The sequence below is a fragment of the Mobula birostris genome, chromosome 29, assembly GCF_030028105.1.
Source record: "Mobula birostris isolate sMobBir1 chromosome 29, sMobBir1.hap1, whole genome shotgun sequence".
In the NCBI taxonomy this organism is placed as follows: Eukaryota; Metazoa; Chordata; class Chondrichthyes; order Myliobatiformes; family Myliobatidae; genus Mobula; species Mobula birostris.
The window spans coordinates 6,739,212-6,751,783 of record NC_092398.1 but is presented as its reverse complement, the minus strand read 5'-3'; the positions used below and the strand labels follow the sequence as shown (position 1 = coordinate 6,751,783).

The following is a 12,572-nucleotide window of genomic DNA, read 5'->3' as shown; positions in this document are numbered from 1 at the left end:
GGCCCAGAGCCATCAAACACTCCTTGTATGACAAGCCTTTCAATCCTGGCGTCATTTTCGTGAACCTCCTTTGAACCCTCTACAATGACAGCAATTCCTTTCTTAAATAGGGGGCCCAAAATTGCTCACAATACTCCAATTGTGGCCTCACCAGTGCTTTATGACAGTACATCCTTGCTTTTATATTCTAGTCCTTATGAAATTAATGCTAACATCACATTTGACTTCCTCACCACTGACTAAATCTGTAAATTAACCTTTAAGGAATCTCTGTAAACTCTAGAGACTATTGTTTGTGAAAATCCCAAATCAGCCATCCTGTCTAGCACCAACAATCATTCCAAGGTCAAAGTCACTTAGATCACATTTCTTCCCCATTCTGATATTTGGTCTGAACAACAACTGAACCTCTTGACCATGTCTGCAGTTGTAGAGGTGTACCTGATAACATTGCTACTAAGTGTATATTCTGTTTCATTACTCCAAATATTGATTTGTCTAATATATATGATGTCTTGTGTTGTATAGGAATATTTATTTTTGACATTTTATTGTTTGTAGGAAATCTGGAAAAAGGATGCACTGTTCATCCCTAAAAGGTGAGTTATTTTGTTCTTAACTTCAATGTCTGAAAACATTGGATACCTTTTCATACTTTAAGTAATCTGTACCCCCTCCCTGACCAAATTTTAAAAATCTGCCCCAAAACATCTTCAACTTCTGAGGATTCATTAGCTTTCAGCCCCATTAATTTCTGCATTCTATCGTTTTGCCTCACCTATGCTAATTTCTTTGTTTCCCACAACCATTGATCTCACTTTAAGAACTCTTTATCTCATTATCTCATGTTCTCATTATTTATTGCTATTTATTTATATTTGCATTTGCACAGTTTGTTGTCTTCCGCACTCTGGTTGATCTTTCATTGATCCTGTTATAGTTACTATTCTATAGATTTGCTGAGTATGCCCACAGAAAAATGAATCTCGGGGTTATATATGGTGACATATACATTAGGTACATTGATTATAAAATTTACCTTTTTTTTTACCCACTCGATGCATGTTGTTCTTCATTATTTTTGGGAGACCCTTTTTGTGTTATTTGCTAACTTACAAGATATTATTTAATTTCTCTATTCTTATTCCCAGTATAATTTCTCTTGGTCTGTAAAGGCTCATGTTAACTTTTGTTACACTTTTCCTTTTAAGATGTTTCTGGAAGCATGTTGATTTTTCCGACAAGGTCACGCCTCGTTCTTTCCCTTTCTTTATCATGTTTGCCAATGACTGAATCCTAAAACTTTCCCTAACGTGATAAGCACAAACAAAATGCTGGAGGAACTCAGCAGATCGGGTAGCGCGTATGAAGGAAACTAGCTGCTCTGCTAGATCCACATCAAGTTGCATCATCAAGTTCGCTGATGACACAGCAGTGGCTGGCCTCATGGACGACGACGATGAGGCAGCATGCAGAGAGGAGGTAGACTGGCTGGTGGAATGGTGAGAGCATTCTTGTCTTAATGTGGACAAGAACAAAGAGGTGATCGTGGATTTTAAGAAAGTACAGGCTGACCACTTCTCACTGCGCGTACACAGCTCCTCCGTGGACAGAGTTAGGAGCACCAAGTTTCTGGGTTTGCACATAGTGGACAATCTCACCTGGTCTCTCAACGCCACCCTTTTGGTGAAGAAAGCACAGCAGCACTTCTTGAGGAGATTGTGGCAAGAGAAGCTGACCCATCCCACCCATCCCTCCATTTTAGCCAATTTTTACAGGGGCACCGTCAAGAGTGTCACCAGCTGCTACAGGAATTGCAAGGCATCTATCCGACCGCAAGACCCTACAAAGGATTTGCGAGGACCACTGAGGGGATCATCGGCATCTCTGCTGTACCCATTAGAGACACTTATCAGGAGCACTGCATACTCCAGGCCCTTAGCATTGTCAAGAATCCTTCCCATCCATCCAACAATCTCTTTGACCCCCTCCCCCTCCACCGTCAGACAGGAGGTACCACAGCATTAGGACAAGAACTGTTAGGATGGGATGGGAAACAGCTTCTCCCCAGGTCTGATGACTATAGAACTCCCTGCCACCACCCAGGTCTCATCACATATGAAGCACCAGTAGCATTATACTGTTTACTCTTTAGCTTGTCTCATAAATGCATCTTATTATTTGTTAATTTATTTGTCTTGTGTGTGTTATATGTACTGTATTATACACCTTGATCTGGAAGAACGTTGTTTCATTTGGCAGTGTACATGTGTACAGTTGAATGACAATAAACTGAACTTGAACTTAATGGACGTTTCAGTCCAAGACCCTTCATCAGGGCTGGAAAGGTCAAGCAGGTTGTGGACTCTTGTGGTGTCCACTGCAAAAGCCTGGTGGAAACCATTTTCAGTCAACTTCCCACTCCCACACTGACGTATCCATCCACGGCCTCCTCTACTGCCATGTTGAAGCCAGGTGCATCCCTGGAGGAGTAACACCTCATATTCTGTCTCCAACCTGATGGTATCCCCGTGACCCCTCCCTTACCCCTCCCCACCCTCACGGCCTGCCCATCATTTTCACCTCTCTCTAGTTCCACGCCTCCTTCCTTTATTCCATGGTCTTGTAAAGACGCTGCCCAGAAGAAGGCAATGACAAGCCATCTCTGTAGAAAGAATTGCCAAGAACAATCATGGTCATGAGACCATCATTGCCTATGTCATATGGCACGACACATAATGATGATGGCAATGAGCAATCTGGCATCTGTGATGTCTGGTTTCAAATTTCGAAGTAAATTTATTATCAAAGTACATATATATTGTTACGTAATGAACCAGAGGTGATTAGGGAGCTTAAGGTAAAAGAACCCTTAGGAGACAATGATCACAATATGACTGAGTTCAACTTGAAATTTGACAGAGGTAAAGTAAAATCTGATGTAGCAGTATTTCAGTGGAGTAAAGGAAATTACAGTGGTATGAGAGAGGAGCTGGCCAAAGTAAATTGGAAGGAGATGCTGGCAGGGATGACAGCAGAGCAGTAATGGCATGAGTTTCTGGGAAAAATAAGGAAGGTGCAGGATTGATGTATTCCAAAAACAAAGAAATACTCAAATGGCAAAGCAGTACAACCATGGCTGACAAGGGAAGTCAAAGTTAATGTAAAAGCAAAAGAGAGGGTATACAATAAAGCAAAAATTAGCGGGACGAGGGAGGATCGGGAAGATTTTAAAACCCTACAGAGAACAACTAAAAGAATCATTAGGAGGGAAAAGATAAAATATTAAAGCAAGCTAGCAAGCAATGTCAAAGTAGATAGTAAAAGCTTTTTCAAGTATGTAAAAAATAAAAAAGAGATGAGAGTGGATATAGGACTGCTAGAAAATGAGGTCGGAGAAGTAATAATGGGGGACGAGGAGATGGCAGAGGAACTAAGTGAGTATTTTGCATCAGTTTTCACTGTGGAAGACACTAGCAGTGTGCTGGATGTTGAACAGTGAGAGGGAAGAGAAGGGAGTTACATATATGTCACCCATATGCAACCCAGGGATTCATTTTTTGCAGGCATTCACAGAAGCGCAATAGAATCAATGAAAGACCACACATGACAAGACAAACAACTGATATGCAAAAGACAACAAACTTTGCAAATACGAAGAGAATATAATAATAAATTAATCAGCAGTAAATATCGAGAACGTGAGATGAAGAGTCCTTGAAAGGGGGTCCCTATAGGGGTTGTGGGAACAGTTGGGTGCTGTGGAACTGTGCGCATTCACTGTCCATGTGTGGGACTGGAATGAAAGCATCACGTGGATCCCAACGTGCTGTAAATGGTGACCGTAAAATTTCCAGTGCCAGTACAAATGAATGGCAACGCTGGAGGCTGACACTGTTAAACGTGCTGCCTCTGGTGACGGTAAGGTGTCCAGATGAATGATGAGGTGCTGCCCCCTACAGTGGTCTTGGCCTCTGCATTTCACAGCCACTAGAGCCGTTTTGAAGTGCCCATCATCGGACTGAACTGCATAAAAGTCCAGAATCAGGTTTAATATCACCAGCATATGTCGTGAAATTTGTTATTACGTGGCAGCAGAACATTTTTTTTTAATTTTATTGAAATGCAATGTGAAACAGGCTCTTTCAGCCCTTCGAGCCACGCCACACAGCAGTCGGCCAATTTAACCCTAGCCTAATCACAGGAACCTTTACAATGACCAATTAACCTACCAACATCTTTATACTGTACATTGCAATACATCTAAGGCATCCGTTAGCCTTGCGAGACCATGGATCTACACCTGGAAAGTCTTCACTCTCCAGGGCGCAGGCCTGGGCAAGGTTGTATGGAAGACCAGCAGTTGCCCATGCTGCAAGTCTCCCCTCTCCACGACACCGATGTTGTCCAAGGGAAGGGCATTAGGACCCATACAGCTTGGCACCGGTGTCGTCGCAGAGCAATGTGTGGTTAAGTGCCTTGCTCAAGGACACAACACACTGCCTCAGCCAAGGCTCGAACTAGTGACCTTCGAATCACTAGATGAACACCTTAGACACTTGGCCACATATACATACTTACGGTAAGAAGTATATAAATATATTTAAAGAGTTAAATAAGTAGTGCAAAAAAAGAGAAAAAAAGTATTGAGGTAGTGTTCATGGGTTCAATGTCCAATTAGAAATCGGGTGGCAGAGGGGAAGAAGCTGTTCCTGAATCATTGAGTGTGTGCCTTCAGGCTTCTGTACCTCCTCCCTGATGGTAGCAGTGAGAACAAGGCATGTCTGGGGTGTTGAAAATACCAAGTGAAAAACTACCAAGGCTGTTTATACGTCTCTTTGTTCTTTCTTCAGTTTGTGATACGTCAGTGAAAGGGCAGAACTGTCACAGGAGTCAACTGCAGCCAACTGAGTCAGATATCATCACCTTCACCAGTGAAGAGGGCTCATGCAGGAGCATCACTGGAAACACCTTGTCAGGTAACGGATCTATCACCCAATCAATAAATAATCAATTAGAACTCTCTCCGACACTCAGGTGATTTGAAGAAAATAAAGGGAATGAAGGGCTTGTCATATGAGCGGCTTTTGATGGCTCTGGTACTGTATTCGCTGGAACTTGTTAGAATGAGGGAGGATCTCATTGAAACCTATCGAATGCTGAAAGGCCTGGATAGAGTGGATATGAATTGGATGTTTCCTTTGGTAGGGTAGTCTAGGACCAGAAGGCACAATTTCAAAATTGAGGGGCATCTATTTAGAATGGAAATTAGGAGGAGTTTCTTTAGCCAGAGAGTGGTGAATCTGTGAAATTCATTGCCACAGGTGGCTGCGTAGGTCGAGCCATTGGGTATATTTAAGGTGGAGGTTGATAGGTCCTTGATTAGTCTGGGTGTGAAAGGTTACAGAGACAAAGAAGGATATTGGAGTTGAGAGGGAAATGGATCAACCATGATGAAATGTTGGAGCAGACTTGTTAGGTTGAATGATCTAATTCTGCTTCTATGTCTTATGGTCTTATGTCAGAGGTAAATTCTTTTACACAAGATGAGTGGGTGTGTGGAACATGCTGCCAGGGTGGTGGCAGATACAGATACATTTGGGACCTTTAAGAAAATCTTAGATAGGCCAAGGGATGATAGAAAAATTGAGGGCTATGTAGGAGGGAAGAGTTAAATTGATCACAGAGTAGGTTAAAAAGGTCAGTGTAACATTGCGGGCCGAAGGGCCTATACCATGCTGTAATGTTCTATGTGTATCTATCAAAATTGGTCAGGGTCAATGGGAACATGCTAAATTTCTTTAGCCTTTTGAGGAAGTGGAGGTGCATGGCACTTTCATGGCCATGGTCTCTAAATAGTTGGACCAGGACCAGATATTGGTGGTTTATTCTAGCTACAGTTCATCTTTTGAGTACTTAAGGGCCTGTTACCGTGCTGCATCTTTAAATAGAATTTTAAAAATAAATTAATTAAAGGGAGTGGAGTTATCCTCAGTATGTCACGGCCATCTTTTCCTATTCAGTTATGATGTGCACTGGTTGTAAGAATCCAAAGCAACACACACAAAATGCTGGAGGAACTCAGCAGGCCAGGCAGCAGCTGTGGAAACGAGTAAACAGTTGACATTTCAGGCTGAGACCCTTCATCAGTCCTGTAATTCTTGTGCATCAATGGTGTGACCACAATAAGTGATGCTTTGATTAGATTAGATTAGATTCAACTGTATTGTCATTGTGCCGAGTACAAATACAAAGTCAATGAAATACAGTTAGCATCTAACCAGAAGTGCAAAGAATAGTGTTATTTGCAAAATAACTGTGAATAAAAAGTAAGTGCTACAGCACACAAATATAGAAGTACTGAGACAGTACAAAATGGGTGCAATACTGCTTAGTGTTGTGATGTGAGGTTCAGCAGGGTCACAGCCTCAGGGAAGAAGCTCTTCCTGTGCCTGCTGGTGCGGGAACGGAGGCTCCTGTAGCACCTACCAGATGGGAGGAGAGTAAGAAGTCCATGGTTAGGGTGAGATGCATCCTTGATAATGCTTTTCACCCTGCCCAGGCAGTGTTTATGGTAGATATTCTCAATGGTGGGCAATTGGGTGCCGATAATCCGCTGGGCAGTTTTTACCACACGGTGGAGTGCTTAGCGCTGGAGTGTTGTTGAAAGAATTCACACTTGTTGCATCGTGCTCTGAACCCATATCTTCTAAGCTTTTTAATGCTTTTTTGGGGATTTTGGAGATGTTCCTTGTCATGCTTGCCAGCAACAATGTGGGGCAGCCTTGCAGCTCCTAGTCTGCCAGAGTGCAGGTGCAGATGCTACTACAAAAATAGGCCTATTATAGCGATAAAGCCTTGCATGAGTGTTTATGGTGAGAAACACTTCGGATTCTTCTTCCATCTCTGTCTGTAGATAGGTCTCAGCTAAGTCCACTTTGCTTAAGTGTTTTCCTGCAGAGAGGATTACAAAGATATTCACTATCCTGGGGAGAGGGTATTGATCTACTTTTAGAAGTGAGTTGATCATGACCAAAAAATCATCACAAACCCTGACAGACCCATTCCTCTTGGCCATTGGGACCACTGTTGTTGTCCATGGGCTCCACGCAACCTTTGGAACAGAATTCCTTCAATCTAGCTCACTGGCTACGTTATCACGAATGGTTTAAGGGACCAGATGGGCTTTGTAAAAGGATTTTCATTTAAAATCATTTTACTCATGTTATGTTTGAGTTTTCCAATGTCATCCTTAAACATTGCTGTGGCATCATCTAGTACCTTTCTATATTCGCTTTGTTGCCCCTCCTGCAGGGAATAAGGCATGCAATTGGTGATGGATCTCCAATCAAGTTGTAGTTGTCTCTGCCAATCATGGTCGTACAAAGCTGATCCTCCTGTTTTTACCACAAGTAAACCCAATGTGGTTTGTTGGTTGTTGTAGTTCACTGTCAAAAAGGTCATTCCCACAGGAATTATCTTTCTCCAGTATAAGTTCTTAGTTGGATATCTGCAGGCTTCTGTTCAGTATCTTTTAAATGCCATTCAAACTCATTTTGTGGAATGACTGAAACAGCCAAGCCAGATACCAATTCCATTTCAATTAATTTGCCATTCTGTTCTGTTGTAAACCATATTGCTTGTCTATTGTTAGTTTTCACAATGTAAATCTCAAGGCTACTCAGATCTGCATTACTTTCATCATTATCAGATTTTTTCATCAACTGTGTACAGATTGGTGCTCTTTCTGAAACTGCAACTTGACTTTTTATATTTTTCTCCTCCTCGTGCAGTCCCATTTATTTGTTTTAGCTTGGCATGCCTTTTGTGTGTGTTTTACTTGGTTGCATTTTCTGGAAGTTTGTGTTGGGCACGTGGCCAAGTGGTTAAGGTGTTCATCTAGTGATTTGAAGATCGCTAGTTCCAACCTCAGCTGTGGCAGCATGTTTGTGTCCTTGAGCAAGGCACCTAACCACACATTGCTCTAGTGTCTGTGTGAGGAGTGGCGCCCCACACAGACTTCCAATCTGCGTCTTGTAAGGCATGAAAATGCCTGATGCAGGCCTCTCATGGTCTGAGTCGACATTCCCTCCCTCTCCTTCACTTAAAACCTGCATTGGTTTGGTGGATGTGAGCCCATGCCACAACTGTAACACAATTTTGTTCAGCCAGGCAGGTTTCTGTTTAGACATTACAATTTTGTTCATGCTTACTTTCATTCCTGACTGCAACTCAATTGCATCTGTCTGCGGTTTCCAATGACAGTTATTTCAACTGTTCTTTTAAATGTCATTTGTGCTTCAGTCAGGAGCAGTTTTTGAATGCCTTCTTCTAAGATTCCACAAACTAAATGATCTCTCAGTGAAGTATGAAGCCTATCATTGAACTTGCAATACTCAGACAATCTCTTTAATTCAGTCACATGCACTGAAATGTACTCCCGTTCCTTTTGATTCTGCTTATGAAACCCAAAGTGTTCTGCTATCGACAATGGATTTGGTTCTAAATGTTCCTGCATTACTTTCATGATATCCACAAAGCTCATTTCAGCTAGTTTGGTTGGAGCAGTCAAACTTCTAAGCAAACTGTATACCTTTAAATCCAATGCACTCAGCAAAATTAGCATTCACTTCTCATTGGCTATTTCATTTGCCTCAGAATACTGCTCAATTTGTTCTTTATGCATATTCCAGTTATCTCTTGTGCAATTGAACATGTCTATCTTTCCAATGTAGCCAGCCATTTCTGCTCTTTATTTAAATTTATGATTATTATCACCTGGTGAATTTGTCTGCTTCTTGCCTCTTTTTTAACTCGAACATCTTGCTGTGATTCAATGGGTATGCAGTCGTCTCAGGTTTGCTTAAAACTTCCTCATCGCCACTGTTATGTTTTGCAATTCCAAAATATCAAAAAAAAACTAATTGAAAGGAAAACACAGAGCCAGGAATAACTTGTGTACATTCTTAGTTTTACTTGTAGTGAGCTGCACAAATAAGACATGGTGATGTGCTGACATATACCATTCAATTACTTTGTTCATATAACCATAATGAATTATATAAACAACAACGAATGCTTAATCAAACAATGTATTTACAGTATAACTTAAATATTAAATATACAACAGTGGATAGTCCACTCCATCATATTTAAAGTCCTCCCCCACCATTGAGCACAACTACACAGGGCACTGCCACAGGAAAGTAGCATCCATCATCAGGGACCCCCACCACCCAGGCCATACTCTCTTCTCACTGCTGCCATCAGGAAGGAGATACAGGAGCCTCAGGACCCGCACCACCAGATTCAGGTACAGTTATTACCCCTCAACCATTGTATACTTGAACCAGAGGGGAGAACCTCACTCAACTTCTTACACTGAAATGTTCCCACAACCTATAGACTCACTTTCAAGGACTCTACATCTCACGTTCTCGATACTTATTGCTTATTTATTCCTTTTTCTTTATTTTTGTATTCGCACAGTTTGTTGTTTTTTGTAGTGGTTGCCTGTCCATCCTGCTTCTTGTATTTATAGCAAATGCCCACAAGAAAACGAATCTCAGGGTTCTATATAGCGACATATACAAACTTCGATAATAAATTTACTTTTAACTTTGATATAAGCACAAAACATATTCCTAATAAATGATGCTTCAGATTGGTCATATCTCTTATACTTCTAGGCCACAGGTAGTGCTTCATTTTCAGAATTACCTGAAGCCAGTTTAGATATGTTGGGTCTCTGTTTATTTTCTGATCCTTAGGGTTCTTTGCATTTGGAAATGCATGCCCTAATTTGGGACAGCCAACCCGGCTTTCTGCGGGGCAGGTTGTGTCTTGAGTATTGCCTACAGTTCTGATTGTCCCACTATAGGAGGGGTGTTGAGGCTTTGGAGAGAGTGCAGAAGAGGCTTACCAGGATACTGCCTGGTTTACAGGGCATGTGCTATCATGAAATGCTGGATAAATGGGTTGTTTGTTTTTTTCCGAGCAGCTGAGGTGGTAGGCGATCTGATAAAGGTTTCTAAGATGATGAAAGGATGGATAGAATAGACAGGGAGTATCTTCTACCCAGGGTTGAAATGTCTAAATCCAGAGGGCATGCATTTACAGTTAGAGGGTGCAGGTTCAAGTGTGATGTGAGGAGCAAGTTTTTTACTCAGAGAGTCATGAATGCCTGGAATGTGCTGCCTGGTATGGTGTTAGAGGGAAATACATTAGAGGCTTTTAAGAGGTGTTTGGATAGACACATGGATATAGGGAAGATGGAGGGATATGTACATTGTGTAGGTAGGAGGGATTAGTGTCTGGGTGTTTTTGATTTGCTTTTTAGCTGGTTTGGAACAAATTGTGGGCCGAATGGCCCGTTCCTGTGCTGTACTCTTCTGTGTTCCAGGAGTCAGGAATGACGAGTAGTCTTCATTGTAAGATTTCAGTTTATTTTAAAATACAAACATATAACGAGCAGAGAAATGATGCTGAGAGGTGAATGGATGCAAAGACTAAAGACAGAAAAGAGGCCAAGAAAGCATCTCTGAAAAACCCATCACTTTTATAGAGAAGCCATAAGGCATTCCTTAGATAGAAATAAACTTACTAGTAGACTACATAGGTAAAACAATTCATCACGTGGGTAATGTGCTGATACTTGGCCAATGAAAAATGAGAAAGGTGATAAACCATTAGTTTAGCTGCTATACCGCTTTCTGCCAGTGTGTGAAAAATATGTTTGTTAAAAAGTACAAATCTTATAAAAAGTATTTTTTTTAAAAAAACAGTGGTTTCCAACAAATACGAAGGGCCAAATGAGTTTGTCCTGTGAGTCACTATTGTAGACTAACGTACAAACACTAAGTATTTGATTGTTTAACATACGACTGTCTTTGCACAATTGTTCCAGTAGATTATGCAGAACCAGACATTCTTCAGGGTGGAATTACAGCCCAAAAGGCCTCATCGACATTCAAACCTCCAAATGACGACGGTTACACCATTCCGCTTGTTGTGAGTCACTATGACGTTCCATTCTCATGCAAGCACCACGAGTACGCTGAACCATTTCTGAACCAGGAACCAGAATATGCGACTCCGTTTGTTGAACCAAGTGCAGAGGCAGAAACATCCACAAAGAAAAATGTCTGCATAGTAAAGGTTATCCCGCCTGTGCAAGAAACACTTTAAAAGCCTTGGTATGTCCAGTGCTTTGCAACACTCACCTGACCATTAAACTGATCTGTGTCGTGAACTGAACCATCAACAAGGTGGGCATGAAGCAGCCCAACCAACTAGGAAAGACAGAATGGAAAGCAAGTTACATCAAAAGAAAGTCATCAATGTCTGATGATTCTGTGATGCTGGTGTACCATTAAGCACTATGACTTGTGAATAATCGGCATGCGTAGGTTTTAAAACCTACATCACGTTCCCGAGCAATGAAGGAAGTTGACAATACAGCAATATTTATGCAGTCAGGTTTAAAGGACATGAATTGGGGGCAAACCGTTGTCTCTGGCAGTAGATCCAGAGCAAGCAGACTGCATGATTACATTCAAACCACTGTGAAAGCTTTGAACTCTATAAATGCAATGCTGTCTCCAATAAGGAAAGTTTTTGCAACCTCTATTTAATGTATTTTTTAAAATATTATATAAAAGCACTTCTTAAAATAGGATTGGATAGTTACATTGCATTAACTGCTATCCATATCTGTTACAGAATTTTTTTTTGCTACCAAAAAACTGCTGGATTATCTAAATGGTAATTAAATGATTTGTATTAATAAAATGCAGAATCTAAGTTTCTGTTTAACCTTGTTCTATTGCTCAAAGTGATAGGATTTGGACCTCTTGAAGTCTGGGAGTATTTATTTACTGCCCATTAGGCTGCTGGCATTTAGGGCAGCAATGAAGGTCCTCCATCTGTCTGTCCTTGGCCACATAAACGTTGCTGTTTCTGTAGCAATTTTGTTTTACCCGTCAAGGTTGTTAGCCCTAAGTTGAACCCCCGAATCTGACGGACTGGTGAACCACACTTCATCTGGCCTCTACCCTTTGACCTGTTTGGTATGGGTAACTCTACCAAGAGCCAAAGCATAAAGCCCTGCCTCCAGCCAATATAGCTCTCCAGGTCATTGAAGCATGCAAGCCTCCAAACCATAACAAGGTTGGGGCCCTCTTGGAAGGAAGTCTTGAAAGTACAGCACATTTAACCTCAGATTAAAAGGATTAAAAGCAAGGGCAGAATACTTGACCTCCTGGCCCATTCTGCACACTAGGCCACCTTCCCACAGATCCATTGATAACTTATTGATATTGTCCTTAAGTATACTGATAGATCATTCACAGCATTCAGGTAGAGAATGCTAAACTTTTACAACCCTGTATATTAAGCTAAGGGTACCTAATCAAGAGGCCACCTAATGTACATTTACTTTTAGAAATTCTTCCAAAATCGCATGGTCCCTATGTCATCTTGGATAAGAGAAGCTGGACAACCTCCAGTGGGGAAGAGTGTTTCTTTATTATTTATCCATTTTCTGGAACAGCTGACTTGAGACTGACGGAAAT

General features: G+C 41.4%; 1 protein-coding gene across 2 annotated transcripts in view; it reads left to right on the top strand.

The window, feature by feature from the left end:
* Positions 1–12,024, top strand: part of LOC140190076 (discoidin, CUB and LCCL domain-containing protein 1) — a 195,242-nt gene extending 183,218 nt beyond the window's left edge. The window contains exons 13-15 of one of the 2 annotated variants that reach the window (XM_072246541.1): positions 562–599; positions 4,854–4,979; positions 10,907–12,024. In XM_072246541.1, the coding sequence (XP_072102642.1) occupies positions 562–599; positions 4,854–4,979; positions 10,907–11,187 (445 nt within the window). In that variant the 3' untranslated portion in view covers positions 11,188–12,024. The remainder of the gene's footprint in view (positions 1–561; positions 600–4,853; positions 4,980–10,906) is intronic. The other variant, XM_072246542.1, reaches the window with a different exon arrangement.
* The last annotated feature ends 548 nt before the right edge of the window (positions 12,025–12,572 follow it).